This window comes from Rhipicephalus sanguineus, chromosome 8 (assembly GCF_013339695.2).
Source record: "Rhipicephalus sanguineus isolate Rsan-2018 chromosome 8, BIME_Rsan_1.4, whole genome shotgun sequence".
In the NCBI taxonomy this organism is placed as follows: Eukaryota; Metazoa; Arthropoda; class Arachnida; order Ixodida; family Ixodidae; genus Rhipicephalus; species Rhipicephalus sanguineus.
This window is the reverse complement of record NC_051183.1, coordinates 165115223-165139503: the sequence shown is the minus strand read 5'-3', so window position 1 is coordinate 165139503 and position 24281 is coordinate 165115223. Positions and strand designations below refer to the sequence as shown.

General features: G+C 44.4%; 1 protein-coding gene across 5 annotated transcripts in view; it reads right to left on the bottom strand.

Moving 5' to 3' along the window:
- LOC119402453 (rho GTPase-activating protein 1) overlaps positions 1-24281 on the bottom strand; it is a 169053-nt gene that overhangs the window by 103821 nt on the left and 40951 nt on the right. For 4 of the 5 annotated variants that reach the window (XM_049418649.1, XM_037669606.2, XM_049418646.1 and 1 more), the window contains exons 3-4: positions 7789-7815; positions 5115-5399 (exon numbers count right to left, since the gene is read on the bottom strand). In XM_049418649.1, coding sequence (XP_049274606.1) covers positions 5115-5399; positions 7789-7815 — 312 coding nt within the window. The remainder of the gene's footprint in view (positions 1-5114; positions 5400-7788; positions 7816-24281) is intronic. The other variant, XM_049418647.1, reaches the window with a different exon arrangement.

Here is a 24281-nt window from a genome sequence, read left to right as displayed (position 1 = left end):
AGTGTCGCTCAAACGCGTCAACACATGCCGGAGGCGTTGAAGATGCGTGGAGAAGTCTGGAGTGAAAACCACGACGTCGTCGAGGTAGCACGAGCACGTGTACCACTTCAGGTTGCGCAGAATAGTATCCGTCATGCGCTCGAAGGTGGCGGGCGCATTACACAGCCCAAACGGCATGGCGTTGAAATCGTACAAGCCGTCGGGCGTGACAAAGGCGGTCTTCGGTCGAGCGTCATCAGCCATAGGTACCTGCCAGTACCCTGAGCGCAAATCGATAGATGAAAAGAATTCTGCTCCTTGTAGGCTGTCAATCGCGTCGTCGATTCACGGTAGCGGATACACGTCCTTACGAGTGATCTTGTTGAGTCGTCGGTAGTCCACAAAGAACCGCACAGAACCGTCCTTCTTAGCAACAAGAACGACAGGAGACGCCCAGATGATCGAATAACATCGCGTCGGAGCATGTCGTCGACTTGCTCATTGATTACACGGCGTTCTGTGGGAGATACGCGATATGGACGTTGCCGCAGTGGCGGTTGGGCGCAAGTGTCGATGCGATGCGTAACGATGGACGTGCGGCCGAGAGAAGTTTGAGCAACATCGAAAGAAGCACGAAATTCTTCCAAGAGGCCCAGAAGCTGGGAACGCTGGACCGGCGTAAGATTGTCAGCAATGGAAGAAGCAAATACATCAGCGGGCGATGAACCAGACGTGGTAACAGCACTGAGCGTACTGGAACTGGGGCAGTGCGAGTCATCTGGTTCGTCCATAACTTGTGCGTCTTCGAGGGGTTCCATGCTGCCGAGACATTCGCCTCGCACCAACGTAACACTGTACGGAGATGGGTTGATAACAAAAATTGACGTGCTGCCCTGAGTGACTTGCACGGTCGCGAAAGGCACCAGCAAGCCTTTCCCCGTGCAAACACGGTCAGATGGCGAGAGGAGTGCAACGGTGTCGGAGAGACTGGCGCAGTAGACGGACACCGCCGTTGACGAGTATGCAGGCAGTTTGGTGTCGTCTTTGACGAGTACCTTGCTCACAGACGATGGACTGTCAGCCAGCGTCAGATCAGAGAATGGTGAGAGCTCTATTTCGGTGGGTGCGCAATGAATCACGGCGTCATGGTGGGAGAGAAAATCCCATCCTAGGATGACGTCGTGAAAGCATGCTGGAATTATGATCAATTCGACGGCGTACAGAGCATCCTTAATCATGATGTGGGCTGTGCACACCGCTGTAGGGTGAATACTTTGGCGCTGGCTGTACGGAGGGAGAGCCCGGGAAGTGGCGTCATCACTTTTCGCAGTAGTCGGCTAAGTTTGGCGTCAATAACAGATACGGGGGCTCCAGTGTCAATAAGGGCAGATGCGCACACACCGTCCACAAACACGTCCAACACGTTCGATGGGCTTCGCTGAGGGCTTTCGCAGTTCGATAGCATCGCAGCCCTTGCCTCGTGGACTGCGACGACTAGTTTTCCTGGTCACGTGGGACCGGACGTGGCCGCATCGGTGACAGTGACCGGCGTCGTGGTGACGGCGAACAGTGGGTAGATGGAGCTGGGCGAGACGACGGTGACATAGGCGACGGTGAATTGTAATACGGGCGGCTTGACTGGTTGGGGATGGCTGAGGCTACACGAGGCGGCTGCACGCGATTGCAATAGCGGGCAACATGACCAGCGCAACCGCACGCGAAGCAGATCGGGCGGTTGTCAGAAGTGCGCCATCGGTACGCCGGGGTAGGTCCCATCCATGGCGCAGGAGGCGGTGGATGAGGCGTCTGCTCATACAACTGCATGATGGGCTGCATCGGTGGCCTAGGTATGACGTTGGCAAACGCAGCCGGCACACTCGCTTCGAAGGCCTGAGGTCTGGCGACGGCTTCGGCGTAAGTAAGTGGGGCAGCCACAGGGATCGCTTGGGGTGACCTGGCTACAACTTGCGCGTAACTGAGTGGCGCAGGCGCCGAAGGGTATGGTGGTATTCCGGCATGACCTCCGCGATTTCCTGCTGAATAGCGCGGCGTAAGGGAGCCAGCAGCGTGGTCGACGGCTGTTCAACATGCTGCGGGTGAGGGAGGGCCAGTAGGGAGAACTGGCGGGCAATTTCCTCGCGCACGAAGGACTTGATTTCGGCGAGCAAGACGGAGTGGTCCGAAATGGCCGACATGCCAGCGAGATCGGCGTCGCGTGATGGAGGTCGACGGGTCAGCAACTGCTGCCGGCGCAGCTCCTCGTAGCTTTGGCACAGCGTGATGACCTCTGCCACAGTGCGGGGGTTTTGCGAGCAGCATGGTGAAAGCATCGTCGTCGATGCCTTTCATAACGTTGCGGATTTTGTCAGACTCAGGCATGGCTGCGTCGGCTTTCTTGCACAAGTCCAGGACGTCTTCTGTGTAGCTCGTAAAAGACTCACCGGTCTGCTGAGCTCGTTCACGTAAACGTTGTTCGGCTTGCAGTTTACGAACGGCAGGGCGGCCAAAGACATCGATGATGGCGGTCTTGAAAGCAGCCCACATGGGGAAATCGGTGGCGTGGTTGCTGTACCACAGGCCCACCACACCCGTGAGGTAGAAAACCAGGTTGCTGAGTTTGCCTGCCTCGTCCCATTTATTGGGTACGCTCACACACTCGTACATCGCAAGCCAGTCCTCAACGTCGGTCCCATCCGTGCCTGTGAAGATAGGAGGGTCGCGGATGCGGGGGACACCGGGGCATGTGGTCGTTGTGGGAGGAGGCGTTTGTTGAGCAGCGTCTTGAGGCATGGTAGATAGTAGGGTATGGGATCTAAGCTCCAGGGGCATCGAATGGGAGCACAGCACTCTCCACCAATTTTTTGAGGTGTTTATTTGACGGTAGTCGACGACAATCTGCAATGGCGACAGTCAAGGCAAAACACGGACTCAGAGCGCGAGCACGAAGAGCCAAAGAGGACGACCCACTAGAAAGCTATAGAGAGCGCAACCCATTACTCCTCTCAAAGGCTTCGCTACAGGACAAACAAAAAGTATTTGAGAACAATCATCAATAAGCGTAAACTCGGGCAATGTGGTTCAGGGACGAAGTAACAGCCGCAGAGACGTGGATCCTGGCGTTGACCGAATAGCGAGAGCCCGACACTGCACCGACGAGCTGAAACGACTCCGCTCGCCAGTTGCCTGACACGCCCTACACAATGTCACAGCTTTACAAGCCACCAACTGCTACGTTTGTAGCACACAACGCAGCTAGCACAATTCATAGTGTCTGAGGAAAAAAACCTCGAGATAAATACTCTTGCGCAGCTCACGTCAACATGCAGCACGTTGTAACAGAGGCATACGACGCTCACTGTCCACTGGAGGTTTGGTGACGTAGAATGGACAATTCCAATCAGACAGGTCACCGGTGCTACACGTATGCCACAATGCTACGTAACGTGGAAGCGGGAAGTTCAAAACTTGTTCAGCTACGCCACTGGCGATTTGCATGTTAAAAGTCTTGTAATAATTTACACACCTGACGCAGAGAGCTTAAATTGGTCTGCAAACTGTCCATAGGACTTGCTTTACCAGCTCAATATGCTTGTCCAAAATCGTCAAAACCGTTTTAGCTTCCCTTTAAGCTGAACCACAAAACACAACTTCAGTGCCATCAAGGTAAACAGCCTATTACTGCCCCTGAAAAAAAAGTATTTTATACACCAGCTGTCATTTTTGTGAACGCTCACAGAACTTTCATTAGTATCTCGGCAATAGAAAGCGAATCTGCTCAATGAGAAAGGCAGTGGGCATTACTCACATTGACAATCAATATTCACTGTCTAATTATGAATATTTCACTAACCAGCTTTATAATTAAATATTTTATCCCATATAATGCAATGCATGAATTTTAGTCAGCAATTTCATGAGGCACATGCACTTGAAACAACTTTTGAAGCTGAAGTTTTGAAGTAATATCTGTAAAGCTTGAGCTCTTTTTTTTTTTTTTAAGGGAACACGATTTGATGCATTCAATGAAGAAACTCATTGTATACCTTACACTGCAAACTTTTGGGAACATGCGCCTCCCAAATGGTGTCACACCCAGGTTTGTTTATGCAAATATGCCTTTTGAAGTCACCAAGTACATGAATTTGGAAACCGCAATGTGTGCCATACAGTAATCACTGAAAATGCCAATTAGCAATTCGTTGAAAATGATTTATTTCTCAAATCAAGTCCTCTGCAAATAACCCAGCTAAAAAAGTAGGATTGCGCTACAGGCTGCAGGTGGTGTTCTATAGTGATGCGCTGCAGAGTTGAATTATAAAACTGGTTTATTGAAAGCTCTAACGCTACATGACTGGGCAACGCCCTATATGCGTCGTACTGCGATGCGAGTCGAGTGTCCAATCCCCCGGGTAAATCACGTGCCTCTTGGATACTTGAAGCCCAGGGGCGTAGCCAAGGGGGAGGGGGGGGGTTCAAACCCCCCCCCGAAATTTTTCAGTTTTGCTTGCGTATATATACACGCACACATACAAACACACGCACGAACATACATAAAGTATGGTTCAACCCCCCGAAAAAAATTTCTGGCTACGCCCCTGTTGAAGCCCGTGCCACCTGAGACCTGAGCCCAAAAGTGTCGCTCTCTCCACATACCGTCCGGCGCATAGCAACCGTAGGGCATCTTCGAGGTCGTTCGCTGTTTCTGTCAAGCATCAGAGATGGCGCTTGTAAGCCCGCCGAAGCCGTGATGACTCCCGACACTACAAGTGGTACTCGTGATGAAAGATGTGCAAACATTAGGCGACAGGAAGAACGCAGTGTGGCAGAGTGGATGCAAAGGAAACCTGGTTATCATATTGGGCAATTTGCACACGTGCACCATTTTTCTCAGATCTGCCGTTCACAGTAATCCAGACAAGACAGAGATGGAGGCTTGAGAAATCATCATACAAGGTGTGTCGCTGGAGCCAATGTCTCAATGACAACACTCGCTTGGTAAGGGCAGAAACTAATCCCCTCGACAAGTTCACTGGTCAAAACAATGGCTCCAGCAAGATTACCTGTTCAACTAATGTTTTTCCCGTCCGTCTGATTTTTCTAAACTAGCGCTCTCTTAATGAGGCAGTTGTGCCTACCAGCAATGTCGACAATGCCGTGGCATTCAATGTCGGCGAAGTCCTCCAGCTGTGGTCGGCCATCCTGGGGTGGTAAAAGGTCGGGGGGCGGTTCGAGGTCGAGGCCCAGCACGGCCTCGTAGTTGTTGTCGTCCAGCAGGCTCTCCGAGAGGGAAGGCGAGGAGTCCAGGTACTCGGGTGAGGAGGAGCTGCCACCCTTGCTGCCACTGCTCGTGTACCGGCCGTTGGCTGAGGTCGTGTCCCTCAGATCAAGGTGCACCGTGAGATTCCGGTTGGGCTCACCAGCTGCAACGTTCAGTTCAATACAAGATTAGAAAGATAGCCAGCATTTGTCCTGCTTGCTTCGGCTAAAACCGGCAAATGAGACAAGCCCTTTAATGAAAATCCTCACTGCAATACTCTCCATGTATCTTAGCCTGAAAACTGAACCTTCAACAAGCTTCAGTTTTGTTGTGCAAACAGCCTTCACTTTCATAGTAACCTCTTTAACAGCACTACATCAAGCTAACATGTCTTAATTACCTTGTCTTCTACAGTATATTTCCCAGGTGATCAAAATACACCAGTGTTTTCATTCTTGCCATAATATTACTATGCTGTTTTCTTAGGATTTCTGCAATGTGAACGTGACTTCAATGTGTTGTGACTTTAATTTTGCAATTTCATCGCAATGCTACACCACACTGATAAAAATATATTCAGTTAACTATAAAACGAGCCTCCTGTTTTGGGGGTTTTTTTTTTTGTATCTAACTCATTACTGGACAAGCTGAGAAATGCTTTTCAAAATGTTGAATATTTCGGCTTGTTGGTTAAACATACATTGTCAAAAAACCAGTGCAGAAAGATTAAAAAACAGCTGAACAAAGATGCACAGATACAGCGCTTAGCTCACAACTATTTTATTGCTTTGAACGCAAGGCCTTTTTGTGGCACGCATCAGGGCAATGTAAAGGTCATTACATGAAATCTTGCAATGACATGGCCACGTGTCAAGAAGTTTCTGAAAAGGACAGTCAAGCAAAAAGGACAATCAAGCAATGGTGGCAGTGCGGTCTAAAAATCAGAAACTGAAGCACACTCATGATATATAAAGCAATAGTCACAAAAAAAGGGCAGTAATAACAAATATAAATCCTAAAGCCAATTGAAAAACAAGATAAAACAATAGAAGCCAGAAAAAGCACGAGTTCAGGGGAAGATGGAAGCTTGAAGAGATGAAAACTTTGTAACACGAAGCTTGAAAAAGACGAACAATTCAGAGCAGCCCGTGTCTAAACAAGCCAGGAAGTTGCACAAGTACAAAGGTAAAAGCACATCGTTAACGAAATGCTAATGAGAAGGTATGCGCTGCAGGTAATGTACCTCCTTCATGGAGAGTAAAAGTGAGGGCCTGCTGGCACCACTATCACCAAACCTCTGAATTTTGGCTGCCTCTAAAATTTTCTGAACAAGTTGCTCGCCATACCCGCCTACCACAGTGCACCTCTCAAAATGCGGGGAGCAGCCGCAAGCATGGCAGTGCATTGCTAGATGACGGCACGGAGCCGTTGACAGGTTCCGTTGGTGCTCTCCGAGACGAACATTAAGGCGCCTACTCGTTTGTCTGACATAATACCTGCCACACGACAGTGGTCACACAGAGACTTCTTGCTCACACGGCACACACGTGTCGCTGTGCTTTGTCTCGCACAAGTCTCGGTTTCCAAGGGGAGTGTTCGCCGCTCTGCGCAACCTGGCAAGGTTCTCAGGGTAGTGAGTTGTTGGGCCAGTTGGTTCAGCATTTTGCATAGGGGAGTGCAGAAGCAATTCAGAATAAAGTGCACAGGACAGGACAGATGCTCACTTACAGCTGATATTTATTATCAACAAACTTCCCACCACGAAAGTTAATGCACAAGTGCAATCACATCCAAATAATCTCCCCTCTCAAGAAGAGTACTAAAGGTATTGCCATACTGCAGGGAGACACGGCATCAAACTAACAGAAATATAGCTCGGAGGAGGTGCACTTATTTATTTAGTTAAACCACTCAATTGCTGGAAAGGAACTTTAATCCCATCATCATCAGATGTGCCGATGCACATGTCTGCTTTATGGTTAATCTGGCCTCTCTCAGGAAGTGTCTCAAGAAGTTTTAGACTGCACTGCCACCATTGCTTGATTATCCTTTTCAGAAACTTCTTGACACGTGGCCATATCATAGCAAGATTTCATGTAATCACCTTTACATTGCCCTGATGCCTGCCACAAAAAGGCCTTGCGTTCAAAGCAATAAAATAGTTGTGAGTTCAGCGCTGTATCTGTGAGTCTTTCTGTCGTTTCTGTCTCTTTTGCACTGTTTAATCTTAAGTATGAACCAACTAGCCCATGCATACGTTTTTGCGGCACAGAAAGGTCACCACTATCAACGTTGTGGTGGCGTCCCTTCTTGTCTGTATCGTGATTGTGTGCTGGTTTTTGACAATTCTACACGCTATTCTGAGGCAATAATGCAATAAGAAATTCACGGATGATTTTTCATTCATCATAGGCACACACAAATTTTCGGGGCGAGAGCAGAGCTGTTGTGTTATGCATATTCATACACTGCAATGCCTAGCAGACTGTCCTATTTTAATTTTTTTGTTGTTTACATTTAATTGCAACTGCATGTATCGAGCAGTGACTCACCTTTGATTGGCAGGTTCCCATGGGTGCCTTGAAATAAAAATAAAAAATGAAGTGGAATTATTCATCAACTTATTCTGTGTGGAATCCACTATATTCAAACAAAAAACCTTCAGTAAAAAAAGGGGGGGGGATTACAAATACTTTTTCCATCACTGTAGCTGCAGTCAATTTTACACACTGAATTTCTTTGACTAATCTATCATTGCAGCATGCTTTTGCTTGCTGTATGAATGGACAAACACACAACTGCACAGACAATGAATAATGGAGCAATTATGCAACAGGGTGATTCCACGAGAGATCGAACACGCCTGTCCGGTCGCAATTTTTGTTTTGCCTGGGTTTTTTATATGTTATGTGGGCACATTCAAAGTGCACGGAACTGAAAATTTTATTTCCAAGAAACGCTCCCAGCGCGCCAAAAAAATATTTGAAGGTGGCGGCGCATGCCTCGTGTTTTTGCTCACTGCATTGTTTTCGGATTTCACGGCCAAATTTAGCGCGAACTATAAATGATGTGTCAAAAATTTCTTTTGCTGGTTTTAATACGCACTACTGTGAATTACATCCATGCTTTTTTTATGCCGTCCTCATTAAGAAGAAAGTGTGAAAAAATGTCAAACACGGCCGAAATCAAAAAAGGGTCCTAAGTTTGAGGCGCCTTGGCGCCTTTACTATTTCAAACAGAAACTTGAAAACAGTGTCAACTATAGAAAAGAGCCTTTGCAACATTTATACAGAAGATAATTTTCCTACGGGCAGCGCAAAAAAAGAAAAAAATAGTTAAAGAAGCGCGTTTTTTCAAAAATGTACATTTTCAAAAAATAAAATAAAAAAAACTCCGGTCTCAATTTTGACGGCAATTTTTTATCGAAGAGCGCTTATGTCAATGAACAGATGGTTTTAATATCATATGTCCTCATTTGCTTTGTTTACGCGATATAACTGGCCAAAGTGACCCTTGCTGTGAGTGCTCACTTCAGGGCGACTGATGGTTGTTAATAGCTTGCATTGTGCGTAAATCGCAGTTTTATTTATTCTGCTGCCGCAAAACCTTGCTCTGGTGGCTTTTCGTCAAGAAAAATGTGTTCTCAGATTTTATTTGGTTCTACCCTGTGCGAAAGTGGGCTGCTGCCGCCCTCTAAAGGGTGATTCCACGAGAGATCGAACATGCCTGTCCGGTCGATATTTTTGTTTTGCCTGGGTTTTTTATATGTTATGTGGGCACATTCAAAGTGCACGGAACCCAAAATTTTATTTACAAGAAATGCTCCCAGCGTGCCAAAAAAGTATTTGAAGGTGGCGGCGCAGACCTCCTGCTTTTGTTCACTGCAATGTTTTGGGATTTCACGGCCGAATTTGACGCGAACTATAAACGATGTGTCGAAAATGTTCTTGTTGGTTTTAATACGCATTACTGTGAATTACATCCATGCTTTTTTCCAAGTATTTCAAGGAGCCTTTGCAACCTTATGCGGAAGATCGTTTTCCTACAGGCAGTGCGAAATAAGAAGAAAATAGTTAAAGAAGCGAGTTTTTTTCAAAAAAGTACATTTTCGAAAAATAAAACAACTCAGGCCTCAATTTTGACATTTTTTTGTCGAAGAGCGCTTATGTCAGTGAAAACACCGAGTTAATATGTATGTCCTCATTTGCTTTGTTCGCGAGATTTAACGGGCCATAAGTACCCTTGCTGTGTGTGCTCACTTCAGTGCGGTCGATAGTTGTCATCAGCTTGCATTGCACTTAAATCTAGTTTTAATTATTTTCCTGCAGTAAAACCTTGCTCTGGTGTCTTGTCGTCAAGAAAAATGCATTCTCAAACTTTAATTATGTCTAGCGTGTGTGGGGGTGGGCTTCTGCCGCTCTCTAGTTTGCAGCTTACAACCTCAACTTACCCGTCAGTATTCGTTAATCAGAAGCACGCGAGACACCGCGAACACATGGTTTAGGTCACTTTGTCAAAACTCTCCTTGCACACAGAATAAAGCATCTGTATGCAGCGAAGGCCAACTTAATCTGTAACTAAATGCCACAATCAGCAGGCGCGCTGTTATGCAGTTGTTTTCTCACTGCCTGCTTGCTTCCCTTCCATTACATGCATTGTACGCTCTAACCATCTTCCCCATTCGACGCACACTGTGCCTAAACAACATTTGTAAAAAAGTTAGCTCAATGATTTCCGAGCCATTTATTTCACTTCCCGCTATCACATGTTTTCGGCGTCGCAGATAACGTCTTCCTGTATCATCTCGACCTTTACCTCAGCGTTTCAACAGCCAGAAAACGAGCGGTGCGGCATGATTAAGCCATGAGTGGCCGAAGCTGCCCAATTGATGACGTTTTGTTGCCACTTTACTAAAGTGCTTTCCCACGTCGAGGACAGCAAAGATCATTGGTGGCACCAGACGGACATTACCCTTAGTTTTGACAATGAGTGCGGCCTACAAATTAAATATTACAGCCCAAAGCGCTTAGACACCCTTAGTCATAAAATGTTCAACCGTAAGCAGTTCTGGAAAGGCATTCATGACAGCTGCGCAGATGTGAGATAATTTGTGCGGCGCCGTTCAGTATAAACGTTTCGGCTTGCTCTAGGTCTAGCTGTTCACTACACGCGATGCGCGCGGCCCATGGCTACGTCCGATTGTTCTGTGCCGATTATTCACGCGTTCACAAAAAGAAGATTGCTGAGGAAAACGTTTTCGATGCGCAGATTTTTTTTCTTTGCTCTTTTTGTTGTTGCCTACCTCCAGAAGCTACTGTCATAGGCTGAGGATCTTCGCGACACCTGCGAGGTCTGCTTGCATTGCTTTAGGCTCCTCAAGGAAAACCTGTCTACATCTAACCGCGATGAGGTAGACCAGGCATTCCTTCAGGAAGAAGAAGCGGTTGATATCTTGAACAGGCGCGCCCATCTTTCCTCTGATGATTGTAGGCGAGGTTGTAGGCTGCAAACTGTTTACACGTGAGCCATTTAGAGGGCGGCAGCAGCCCACTTTTGCACACGCTAGACACAAATAAAATCTGAGAACACATTTTTCTTGACGAAAAGCCACCAGAGCAAGGTTTTGCGGCAGCAGAATAAATAAAACTGCGATTTACGCACAATGCAAGCTATTAACAACCATCAGTCGCACTGAAGTGAGCACTCATTGCAAGGGTCACTTTGGCCAGTTATATCGCGTAAACAAAGCAAATGAGGACATATGATATTAAAACCGTGTGTTCATTGACATAAGCGCTCTTCGATAAAAAATTGCCGTCAAAATTGAGACCGGAGTTTTCTTTATTTTATTTTTTGAAAATGTACTTTTTTGAAAAAACTCGCTTCTTTAACTATTTTTTTCTTTTTTTGCGCTGCCCGTAGGAAAATTATCTTCCGTATGAATGTTGCAAAGGCTCTTTTCTATAGTTGACACTGTTTTCAAGTTTCTGTTTGAAATAGTAAAGGCGCCAAGGCGCCTCAAACTTAGGACCCTTTTTTGATTTCGGCCGTGTTTGCCATTTTTTCACATTTCTTCTTTTTGAGGACGGCATAAAAGAAGCATGGATATAATTCACAGTAATGCGTATTAAAACCAGCAAAAGAAATTTTCGACACATCATTTATAGTTCGCGCTAAATTCGGCCGTGAAATCCGAAAACAATGCAGTGAGCAAAATCAGGAGGCATGCGCCGCCACCTTCAAATATTTTTTTGGCGTGCTGGGAGCGTTTCTTGGAAATAAAATTTTCAGTTCCGTGCACTTTGAATGTGCCCACACAACATATAAAAAACCCAGGCAAAACAAAAAATGCGACCGGACAGGCATGTTCGATCTCTCGTGGAATCACCCAACATTAATCACTTGGAACTCAAGTGAAGGCAATTTATATCTTTGTTAAAAAACGAGACGGCAAACTTGTTCTTGTTGCCAAGGGTTATCTAGCAGCAGAATAGAATCACTCATATGTTATAGCCCCCCCCTGCACACTGCATAGGCATCAGTTACGTAGAGCTGTTTCCTCTCCACCAGTAAGCTTGTCCACAGTAAAGTCCCTACATATTTTCCTCCTTTTAAAAATCTAAGGACGTTAGTCCACAAAACCCCTTAACGAAAGAAAACTCGCACGATACTGAGGCAGTGCAAAAAGGACAGTTCCCGATTTCTCGGAGCACAATGTAACACACATCAGAGCCAGGAAAGACGTATATTTCATTTGATTTTAAAGTTTTCATCGCATGGCATCCGCAAGTCAGCCCCACTACAATGGACATCATCATGTTGAGTCAACACAGTTCACCGAGTTTGCAAACTCTGTGGCGTATATAGCTAGAATTGCTGCCGCAGCCGCCGGACGACATTTCAACCATTGTAGTTTACATACACCGTGTGCAACTGACACTGGACAGCAGAGCTGCTGCTAGTACAGTAAAAGCTCGTTAATTCATCCCTCAATAATTGGAAAAACGGATAATATGGACAAGTTCTCTGGTCCCGGCAAGCATATGTATTGTTTAATAGCATCAAACTCTCATCAATTTGGTCATATTTGGCTACAATCTGGTTCACTGAGACGATCCTCAAAGCGCACCAAGCAAGAAGCGCCGCAAATGTACGATGCGAAGGAGCGAAAACGGCATTTGCAACAACCAAAATGGCTGCGGGCCTTCAGAAAGGCGTGATCTTACCACAATCGCTTTGTTGACGACCAAGGCTTCAGCAGCTGCGGGGAACTTGTTTCCTTTTCGATTTTATTCGGCGCACGTGAACTGCGTGGGCTGTATCGATGGTCACGTAGATAGCCACTGGGTTCAAAACTGTGATAAGCAGTAGTTCCGTTTTCGCTGTGTGCCATGAGAACTGCGTAGTCACCATCCATGATAGTGAGCCAGGTTTATTCAGCAACAGCTGTGGTGCTCAGCAGTTTTGTTCGATTCTGGACGTGGGCCACATTCACACCTTTAGAAGTGCATCGACCCTATGATCGTGTCTTTATCGACCACGGTTTCGTCCACAGCGGATGCGGCACACAGTAGCTTCATTTTTACTTTGGGCAATGCGCTTGCAATGTCATAAAACTTAAACATGGTGGACGCTGTTGAAGATGAAGACCTTCAGCCACCGTCTACAAGCTGGCATAAAACTCGCTTGCTACATTGTGATGGACAAACATTCGCTTGCCGGCCATTTTTCCGGCAGGAAAATTATTGTCACGTGTGCGTGGTATGGTGGCAGTATGTAATAAGGGATGGCTTCAGAGCACGTTTCGGATTAATACACGGAGGTCTTGAGTCGTGGTCGTCTTGTCAATGAAGTTGTGAATGGCTAAAACTGCGGATTTTACACCGCTCTTGTGCAGTGTGCAAAAAAAGGACAGGATTTACATATTCCTAAAAAAAATTCGGCAGATCCCACGTACCATGGGAGTCGATGTTATGCGAAGCATGTGGTGGGTAGGTGACTGTGGCGTAACTTTTTTTAGTGAGCGACACGTTACGAAATGACGCTATAGATTTGTATAAATTTTATACGCACACAGATATCTTGAAGAGCCGCATATGTGTTATATAACCAGTTGTTTACGGTTGGGTAACGCTGCCAATGGCAACGTGGGTATTACCAACACCAGAAGCGGTAAGCTGATATGTAGTGCTTATACGTGTCCCGAGAACGCACGCACGTTTCACGAACCCGTGTGCATGTGTGCAAGAAGTTCTTGACAGTTCTTGAACAAGGGCATCATCACCGTGATCAGTGAGCACCAGCAGCTGGTCATGAGTTGTTATAGGATCCGGTCGTGATCGTGGTGACGAGAGGTCCATGTGTAGTGAAGTATGTGGTATAGTAGAGCTGTTGGAATTCGTGGATGCCTCGGTTATTTCGTCGACAAATTGTCTGTCGACAGAGCCGGCGACATATCGGAACCTGAAGCCACCCTTCGCGTTGGTGAGGTATAGGTCGTCGAGGCTGGTAGGCCAGGATAGCGCTACGTAGACCAACATCAGTGGATGGTGTTTGTCGTATTCGTACACTACCTGGGCGTATGTGGCCTACGTAGCATAGTCTACAAAGCGGCGGTCACTCAATCTGGCATCATCCTCGGTCAGCATGAGGCCATCGCCCAGCCTCGTAAGAAATGAAGGGGACACTGCGTTGTTCTGGTGGACGAAGTGCACTTTACAGTGCGGTGATGTGGATATCATATGCAACTTTCGTTAATGTATTCCTCCGGGGTCGAGCAATGCTTCAATATAGCTTGCTGAATCATGGGAATACAAACGTAATGTTTATTAGACTGCTATGAAAGCGGAGCCAACACTGGAACTACAGACGTTAATCTGATATGGCGCCTGTATCATAGGAGTACACATCGTAGGAGTATCATGTACTGTTTATTGGTTTCTTGTAAAATTAGATAGCCAGCACCACAACCACAATTGACGTTGCACAGATATTACGCCTGTGTAGGCTGTTTTTCCAAACCAGTGTATAGACCTGGCGTGGCTGTGTGGTTGAATACCGGATTGCCACGCAGAATGCTTGGGTTCGATTCCTGTTGGGATCCTAATTTTTATTCTTTCCATTCGTTGAGTCAATGCTGCCGATGTTGGTTTTCCTTAACGCTCTAGCATTTGTGTTACCAATGTCTGTTCTCGCCGTTCCTGTGTAGATATAAACTGTCAATCACCTGTGGCGCATACCCGTAAACTGCGGCCCGTAGTAAACGGGTATGTGCCACACGTGCCTAGTGGAAAGGGTTTGACGACGTACGCGACAGGATTTTAACGTTATTCATGTCATGACCCGGCACTCATATTCGTCAAATCCTCTTACCCTCCCATGCAAATTTTGGTCTACACCAAGTTAAGGAGGCGATCATGACAGCACCCAGACGTAGGCGGGCGGGCGGGCGGGCGGGCGGACGGACGGACGGACGGACGGACGGACGGACCTAGATAAGATAGATAGATAGATAGATAGATAGATAGATAGATAGATAGATAGATAGATAGATAGATAGATAGATAGATAGATAGATAGATAGATAGATAGATAGATAGATAGATAGATAGATAGATAGATAAGGATAGATAGATAGATAGATAGATAGATAGATAGATAGATAGATAGATAGATAGATAGATAGATAGATAGATAGATAGATAGATAGATAGATAGATAGATAGATAGATAGATAGATAGATAGATAGATAGATAGATAGATAGATAGATAGATAGATAGATAGATAGATAGATAGATAGATAGATAGATAGATAGATAGATAGATAGATAGATAGATAGATAGATAGATAGATAGATAGATAGATAGATAGATAGATAGATAGATAGATAGATAGATAGATAGATAGATAGATAGATAGATAGATAGATAGATAGATAGATAGATAGATAGATAGATAGATAGATAGATAGATAGATAGATAGATAGATAGATAGATAGATAGATAGATAGATAGATAGAATAGATAGATAGATAGATAGATAGATAGATAGATAGATAGATAGATAGATAGATAGATAGATAGATAGATAGATAGATAGATAGATAGATAGATAGATAGATAGATAGATAGATAGATAGATAGATAGATAGATAGATAGATAGATAGATAGAGATAGATAGATAGATAGATAGATAGATAGATAGATAGATAGATAGATAGATAGGATAGATAGATAGATAGATAGATAGATAGATAGATAGATAGATAGATAGATAGATAGATAGATAGATAGATAGATAGATAGATAGATAGATAGATAGATAGATAGATAGATAGATAGATAGATAGATAGATAGATAGATAGATAGATAGAAACACTCAAAGTGCCAGAGGTTCGCTAAGAAATGCTTCGCATTTAATAAGTGTATTGATGTAAAAGACATTTGTTTATTGTTTATTTTTACACTTTCGATAATTCACCTTTGGTTAATTCAGACGTTTTTTCCAATCCCGTGAAATCTGAATTAAAGAGCTTTTACTGTACTGCCTTACAGAAGCTTCCATCAGTTGCCCTGATTTTTCAGAAAATTATCAAAGAATTTCGATATAAAAAACAATTCCATCTGAAATTCAATGTTTCATCAATCAACTAAAGTTTATTTTTGACAAAATAAAATACAAGATGGATGTAAGTACGACAATCAAAGGTCCCAAAGTAACGACTGATAACCACCCATAAATGGGGGTTACTAGAATGTTGGAAAATAGTGAGTCATATTATAAATTATGCAGCACTGTGGTCATCAGAAATGAGAGATAGGAGATAAAGATAAATAAATTTATACGAGTATGAATAGTACGTAAAACTAGTAATGTGGAAAAGTACCGTTTCTGGGTCAAACTAATAATACTATTGGTATAAGGCACAGTACAAGTGCAATGCAGAATAAACTGTATGAGTTGTACGTTATATGACACTGTATGTCCTCTTAAGTGCTAATAAAATACTACTCAGTTCTACGCTTCAATGACAATAATGTAGATGCCTTTATTTATTATTTAATTCCATAGTGAAATGTGCAAGAACATGATCATAAATTTTTCATAGCTGGTTCTAACTTTTGGAAGGAGCCGATTGAGGTGTGCTGAAAATCTTGCGTTATTATTATTGATGAGGCTAGGCGAGTAAAACCAGGAATATTAAGCTCAGTATTTGTAAGACAAAGCATAATTTATAACAACTTATCAATGAAAAGCATGCACACAAGTAACACATTTAGAGAACAAAATCACAGGGAAATTTATGCAATTGGAATGCAATAAATTTCAATATCTGCTTTTGCAAAAATTCCAGCTGAGGTATGGCATATGTTTTACCCCAAGATGACAGGCAGTATGAACATGACTGTGCATGTGCGCGCAATATAAAGACATGGGAACGTTATGTTGAATAAAAGAACATGTTTTGATAATGATGTCAATACCAAGTAAGATTTTTTTAATAACTGATAGAATATGGCAATGCCACTTTAGATTCTAAAGATCTTTAGATCCAGCTTGCTTTTCGCGCGATAGAAGAGGCACGTGTGCTATGCTTACATCATGGCCAGCCGTGGTGGCGCATGTAGCGTATTTCGTGACGTCATCGCATACCCAGCACAGAGCAGCTCCCTGTTTCGGTTTTGACTCATGGTTTACTGCTTATTTAAAATTACTGACGAGTCTCAGCAAAATGAATCACCCAAGCTGTCACAGGACTGTTAATACTATTTGAAAACAGCGTTATCTCAGTATGGTCGAAAATGCACCGGAGTTGCCCTTTAAGACGCTCGCTTTCGGATTGTGGGTTCGAATTCTGCAGCCTCATGAGGAATTTTTTTATGCCAAGATTTTCTCTTTCTTTATATCTTTCTTCCTATATCTGTTTCTTTCTCTCTCCGCCCTCCTCCTCACTCTTACATCTCTCCTCCGCTTTGCGCTTCCCGCTTGCTGTACACCGGACAGCGTTCTGGGAGTGAAGCAGAAGATGAAGAAGAGGATGAACAGGAAGAGGATGCAGAGTGTGCGTGCCAGTTCATGATGATGATAATTTTGGGTCATGACATTTTACGTCAAGCTAGAATGGCTTTGCTGTTAAAATGAGTATGTACATAGGACAGGACAAAGAAAAGAACACGATGACAAACACACAGCGCAATCTACCGACAGTTTAATGGTGAGAGTGAAGAAACCCTTTTATACATTTCCACAACAACACTGCACATTGCAGCAGTGCTCTACCGAACAATGTTCATTGAGTGCTTGCCGTTGGACCGAAAACCCTCCAGAACTTCTCTCCTACGTGTGGCAGATTTCCCACTTTGCTCCCGACGACAAAGCCAGCAACTGCATCTCCCAAGGTGTGGACGACGTTCTAAGCAAATGTAAGCAATCTAATCTTCCCTATGAAATACATTGTTCGCTACTTAACGAACCATGAGTTATGTGTGTTGAAGGCTTATTGGTAAGGAAGGTGGGATCACGGTTTTACCTTCCGGCACTTTAAACAAAAAAGTCAAGAGGCAATTTCAAAATGCTTCAACAGACACGATAAAATTTCAGTGGAAAAAAAAAAGAATGCTAAGAAATTTTGTTAGCACAGTTAAAGAAAAGCATAGACAAGAATGGCAAGGATCATCTTGCCTCATGTCTTGATTGTGAAGTTTGCTTCTCAATTAAGACCCACAAGTTAAACCTCCCACTTAGGGTAATTGTTTCGGAGAATGATACGTGGCAGAAGGCAATAGCACCGTTCTTACAAGAAAAACAAACTTTTACCTGTTGAAGATTCCTTGCTCATAAAGAACTAAAACAACATAATACATTTTATTAGCTCTCATGCAACAATGAACATTCAAGGTTTTTCAATAGATATCGCAGACATATATCACAGTATACCACAAAATGGCTTATTAAGCTGTGTAGAACAAGCTATAGATGCATTTTGAAAACTTTTAAGCGTGAACGGGACGGAGCACAAAGAAGAGGACACAAGACGAGCGCTCGTCTTGTGTCCTCTTCTTTGTGCTCTGTCCTGTTCGCGCTGAAAAGTTTTCAAAATGCATCAGTTCCAACTCACCCACCTCTCTACTTTAAAGCTATAGATGAGTGTGGTGCAATAGCCTTTCAATCAGAGACTGGTATTTCAAGTGGGAAATTTTTACAACTACTCGAGTTCTGTCTGAAGTCCACCTCAGACAAATGGGAGGACAAATTCCTACTACAAAAGAAGGGAATTTGCATAGGCTTGTGCATAGTACTTATCCTGAGCTTTTATCCCGTTTAGACAAGGCTCTTGACACCGATCTTAGTTCCACTAAAGGGGTTCAGATTCATTGATGATTACTTGTTTCTTTTGGAATGCGACGTGGCACTTTTTAGCCAAGAAAGCGTAGAAGTACTGGCTCTTGCAAGGGATAGCCTGCAACCCTTGTAGGTCACCCAAGAACCGCCCAGTGGAGGGAGCATCCGCTTTCTTGACGTCAGGCTTGTTTTTAAAGAGAACCACGTGTGCTGGCTATATGAACCCAGACCAAATAAACCTATCCTCCCTTTCAATTCGGTGCACTCAAAACTGGTAAAAAGAGTCGTTGCCAATCTGTGCCTAAGAAACGCCCTTGAAAACTCTTGACCCCCCCTAATGAGCCAAAGTTTTGGTGAGCAAACCTCCAGCCTTTCAGAAGCAGGTAACCCTAAGCACCTAGAAGTGTCCCCTGCAGAAAAATTTCTTAGGAATGTGAGAACACTTGGATCTACCGCACGCTCCGACAACCAAAACAGCGACAAACAAGAAAAAAGGAAATTTGTCATAATTCCCTAGATCCACAAGTTGTCACACAGCTTAAAAAAGATCGCTCAGAGAGCTGATGTTGACATCGCATTTTCAGCACCACAAAAACTTGTGAAAAGTGTAAAATTACCAACCCAAATTCTAGAGCAAATAAAGCATGCATCAAGAAACACGTAACCTTTTATGCACACCTTTTATGTGTACCGAGGGCGCTGTCTACCAGATACTTCTAACATGCAACCACTTTTATGTTGTACAAACCAGTCGCTGTATCCATGACATGCTTCGCGAACACACAAATAACGTAAAAAACAAGACGGGCAGTTGACTGACACTTCACTGCAACAAGTGCAGTTGTGCACCAAAGCTCTACCAGTGCGTAGTCTCAACGAGAAGCAAGGATGTAATGACCTGCCTCATTAACGATGCCCATACCATCACAAGTGTAAATGACCGATGTATTCGCACAGCTTACATCACACTATCTAAGAAGGAACTAGCATATCCGAGTGACACGGCACATGTACGGTGATATTTTCTCGTAATTATTTTGCACCACTGTCATGCGCAATGTTGCTGTTAAACCACCATGTGTACGGTGATGTTTTCTTGCTATGAATTTGCACCACTGTCATGCACATATTGTTGTTAAATTGCACTGCTGCAATGCGCGATGATGTTCTGGAAAAGTATAAAAGGGTCCCTTTACTCTCGTCACTAAACTGTTGATGATTTGTGCTCTGTGTGTGCCATAGCGTTCTTTCTTTTGCATTGTCGTATAGGCAACACTACTCGCCTCAATGAACCAATAAGCCCAACTGAAAACCCTTTTCAAGACTAAAAAGCCATTTTTCCACAGTGCTTATTTGACAAGAGCGCCCTGCCAATCTCACGAATTTCATGAATAAATTTATCAGAATTAAACAATGTTTTCGCATCCTTTGCTGATTGAAAAGGTGTTACAGAGCCTATGCAAAAAATATGGGGTGATGGTATGTTATAGCACACAGCCATGTGCCCTTGTTTCTTTATGAGAGCAACATTTCGGGCAAATTGGTAATTCATAACTTCAGAACGACTGCGCAACGAAAACACACGGACGACAAATTTAGTTTAAAGTTTGCGCTGGGTGTGTCTTCTTTGTCATCTGTGTTTTTTCGTTGCACAGTCGTTCTGAAGTTACTCATTTCTTTATTTTAGTGTGATCGGGTCTCACCTGCAAAAACTGTGAGCAGCGCTTCGGGCAGGACACATCACAATGTTTGGGACACTTCACAATTGTTTCCGATTATTTCGTTAAGATTACGTGCTGGACACGAGTATTCAAGATTATTTAAGAGCTTACGTGAGCACCAGCGATAACGCTAAAAGGTCTGATCACTGATGTATAAAAGACAACGCATTCCGCCGATGACTGGATTACCGACAGACGACAACTGTGATCGCCACTATCAGTGTACCGTGTGCTTTGCTTGTACATTCAGTTACTTAGTTTTCTGGGCACAAGTTCGACCAGTAAAGCACTTCATCTTTACCGGCTACGTTTGCTTTCTTCACTGTCACACCCACGTGACAATATTCCAGCTGTGATCAGTAGGTATGCTGGACAGTAGTAAATGTTAGGTCCGCCTATTTCACACCTGGTTGAATCACAGATTCGTGATAAGAAACCGCAGTAAATACTCGGAGCTAGACTGACTGTCAGGGTCAATAATGTTGATGGCACCACGTAAGACAGTATCCTTATTTTCATCAATTAATGTGCTTAGCAACTGCTCAAATTCCTTACAAACTCAATGTAAGGGGGTGAAGGAGAACGATAAATGCTGGCAATTACGATGTTACGTTTTGCAGGCAGCTGCAAGTCATTACTTCCACACTGATCCACAGAGACAATCACGAAAAAAGAGGTCATCGCAACCGTTTGTACGACAATGTTAAATTTACCAAAACGTCCGAACCGCCACCATGACAACCTTCGTGATGACAGCATTCAGAAGAGTAGCCAGAAAGACCGTATAGATTCCCGTCGTCATGATGTGACAACCATGTTTCAGATAGGCACACAAAAGAGAAGGCATGTTCAAGAATGCAAAGAAGAACGACAAGGTCATCCTGAGGCTTATGAATACTGCAGATGTTCAAATGTATTCAGGGCAATGTGGGTTGTTTTCCTTAAGCAAGGCCTTAGCTTCCTCAAGAGGACAAAACGAGGACAATGATTACCGGAACGACTGAAGGCTGCCAGCCTGTCAAGTGGGAAGAGTTCTGAAACAGCCGAAGCTATGCAACAGTACATTGCAAAAGAATGTAGGCGTGCACACACGGACACAAGAGATCTCTTGTGTTTGCCTGCTTACCTTCTTTTATGATGCACCCTTAGCCACTAGGTCACCTTTCTGTCATTCTGGACAATGGTTAAGACTCAAACAGGCATCACAGTGTACTCTCAAAGTAGCAAAATTTCCATATTTCCTAATGCATGTGGCATCGACGAATGACAAACAGCGGCAGTGCATCAGAACGCTGGACCAGCTACTAACATAAAGATGGGCGGCTTTGATTCTGTGAAGTCTCGCAAAGTGAAATGGCAGAGGTAATTGTGATTATATATTATTGCATCTCGTCTGCAAAGAACACACACGCACCTGAGGAGGAGGCGTTTTCCTCGGACATGGTCTCCAAATGGAACGTATTATCAGGGCGGCATTCTAACACAGCCCTTATCTCTACTGCCTCGAAGATAGCGGAACGTGTGTTTGGCACGCTACTCGAGTTTATCAAAAGGAGCTTGTTTGTTGCATTTTACTTCACAGGATACAAAGGTACACCATGTCTGCGTTTGTTTTTAAGGGGCCCTGCAACACTTTTTTAGCACTGTCAGAAAATGCTGCCGCTCGGTAGCCGAGGCTCCCAAGAACACACGAGCCAAACATTATAGCACAGCATGCAGCCTGGGATTTACAATAAATTCTCCAAGTCAGGTAAAAAGCACTTCTTCTTCTCTCGACAAAAATGATGCTTACGACGTCACTGACACAAGTTCCACGCCACTGGCCGATTTGAACATGGCGCGCTTGGTAGTTACTGCGGCCGCCGCGAGAGGCTGTCACTTGACCGTGCACGCAATCGCACTGAAAGTACGCCACGCATTCAAAAAAAAGAAAAAAAGAAAAAGTGCTCAAGGTCACGAGGCGCGCGTGACGTACCTTCTTCCCCATGCCACCCCTCCCTGCTTAGCCTCCAGCGCTTTCGCAGGACGAAAGCATGTGACAGCATGTGACAAATCTTTGTAACTCTGCTCATACTGGACGGATTCCAAAAAATTTTTGCGGTGGTTGATTCGTGAGGAAATAAGCTCCTTCAATGAAGCCATTCCATGGCTACTTAGAAAAGCGTTGCAGGGCCCTTTTAACCTTGATGTGGTCTAAATATGAGAGCTTTAGCTCTGACGTGCTACCTGTTACGTTTCTTTTTTTTCTTTTCATTTTCGCCATTCCGGATTGCAAGATGCTTATCGTATCCGTAAGGTTTTCCCTGTTTATAAAGGATGTCTTTACTGCCTATGATCTTAAACAAAAATTGTTGAAAATTGCAAAGTTAAAGAAGTTACCTTTATGACTACACGACAAAAAATGCTATCAGGATTGCGTGAACTGACATTTAAAGCAAACAAAAATGACGTGTTACGCATCCCACTTATCAATCGTCTCCGACACTGCACTGTACCGTCTCTCATTATATGCTAAACAAATCATGGTCAAGCACTTAACTGCACTCCATTTCCTCGTAACCACTTTTTAGACAAAATTTTTCACCAGAACTCGAAGCGGGCAGAATCGGCAAAACTTACAACTCGCTTCGCCACTTCATAGGGTGGGAACTTGGACTGATTTCCTGACCAGAGCGAACATTTTTTTTTCTGCTTCATCAGAACCTGCACTAGCATGTAACATTTAACCACTAATTCGAAATGGTGGCGAAACAGTGATTCTCATGGCAAACTAACCCTGCTGCTCGACGAAACACACTGCGTCTACAAGGACTCCTCAGAGTCAGGTTTGAATGAAGATCAGGAGACCAGAAATAGCGGAAGGTGCAGCAGCAGCCTGTTGGCATGTCCCAACATGCCTCACTTTTGCAGAGCCGAGCACATGCTACAGGGGTGTCGACTTATTTAGCTTCTGTTGCTCCATCTCCATAAAGAGATGAAACAACGTGTTGAAAAGGTCCAAACTGTTTCCTCTCCGTGTCTGCATCCACCACTAAAGGGAATGTGAAGTGACATTTATCCACTGCACTTGATGACCGAGAGAGAGAGACATAACTTTATTTTTGTCCTTGCTGGGGTCAAGGGAGGTGGGGCCCGAGCAGGAAGAAGTGGCGAAAGTGGCGGCGGCAATGGCAGAACCCATGTGAACATCTGGAACAAGCCTCCCGACATTGTTTGTTCATTGTCATTTTCGTCTTACTAAACAGCTTTATATTTTCTTGTTTTTCGCACTGTTCTTTACTTCTTCAGATTCTCTGTAAAGTTATCATAACCACTTACTCGTGCATGTTATCTCACTTTTTACCCATTCAGATCGTGTGTATGGAAGCGCCCCAGGCAGTTTTTATAGCAAGTGAGAATTTCTCACCGAAAGTTCAAAATAATACTGTACTTAATTTCTGACCATGCCTGCCCCCCTCCCAATCAGCGTGTTCACTGCTAGGAAGGTGATCAGCGTAATTCTTCGAGAGAGGGTGTCACGCTGCGACAGGCACACCAGCCTCTAGTCGAGTCATGGCTGCATGGGCCACATATGCTAGGCAAAGCCCAAGATTTTCTCGCACAGTGACAGCTAACAATGGCATCCGTATGGACGAGTGCACAGTGTAGATGTGGTGCAAGTTGGTCGGGTGTGCCCTCACGAACATGCACAAGATGTGGCGATTGCCGGACTTCCTCGCGGACAACGTCGGCGATTGAATCCACTTGATGCTGCGGTGAAGGTAACAGTTTGCGCAGCTCCTCCCGCACAATCGCTCTGATGGCTTTGCGCAAATCGTCGGTGGCCAGCGAGTGCACTTCGGAATAGGTTGCAGACAGCGAAGAGCGGTTGTATTGTTTCGTCCACATGTCAAGTGTCTTTTCGATAGTTGTGGCCTCGGTGAGGAATTCGGTGAATGTTTTCAGGGGGTTCTGCACCAATCCTGCGAAGAGGTCTT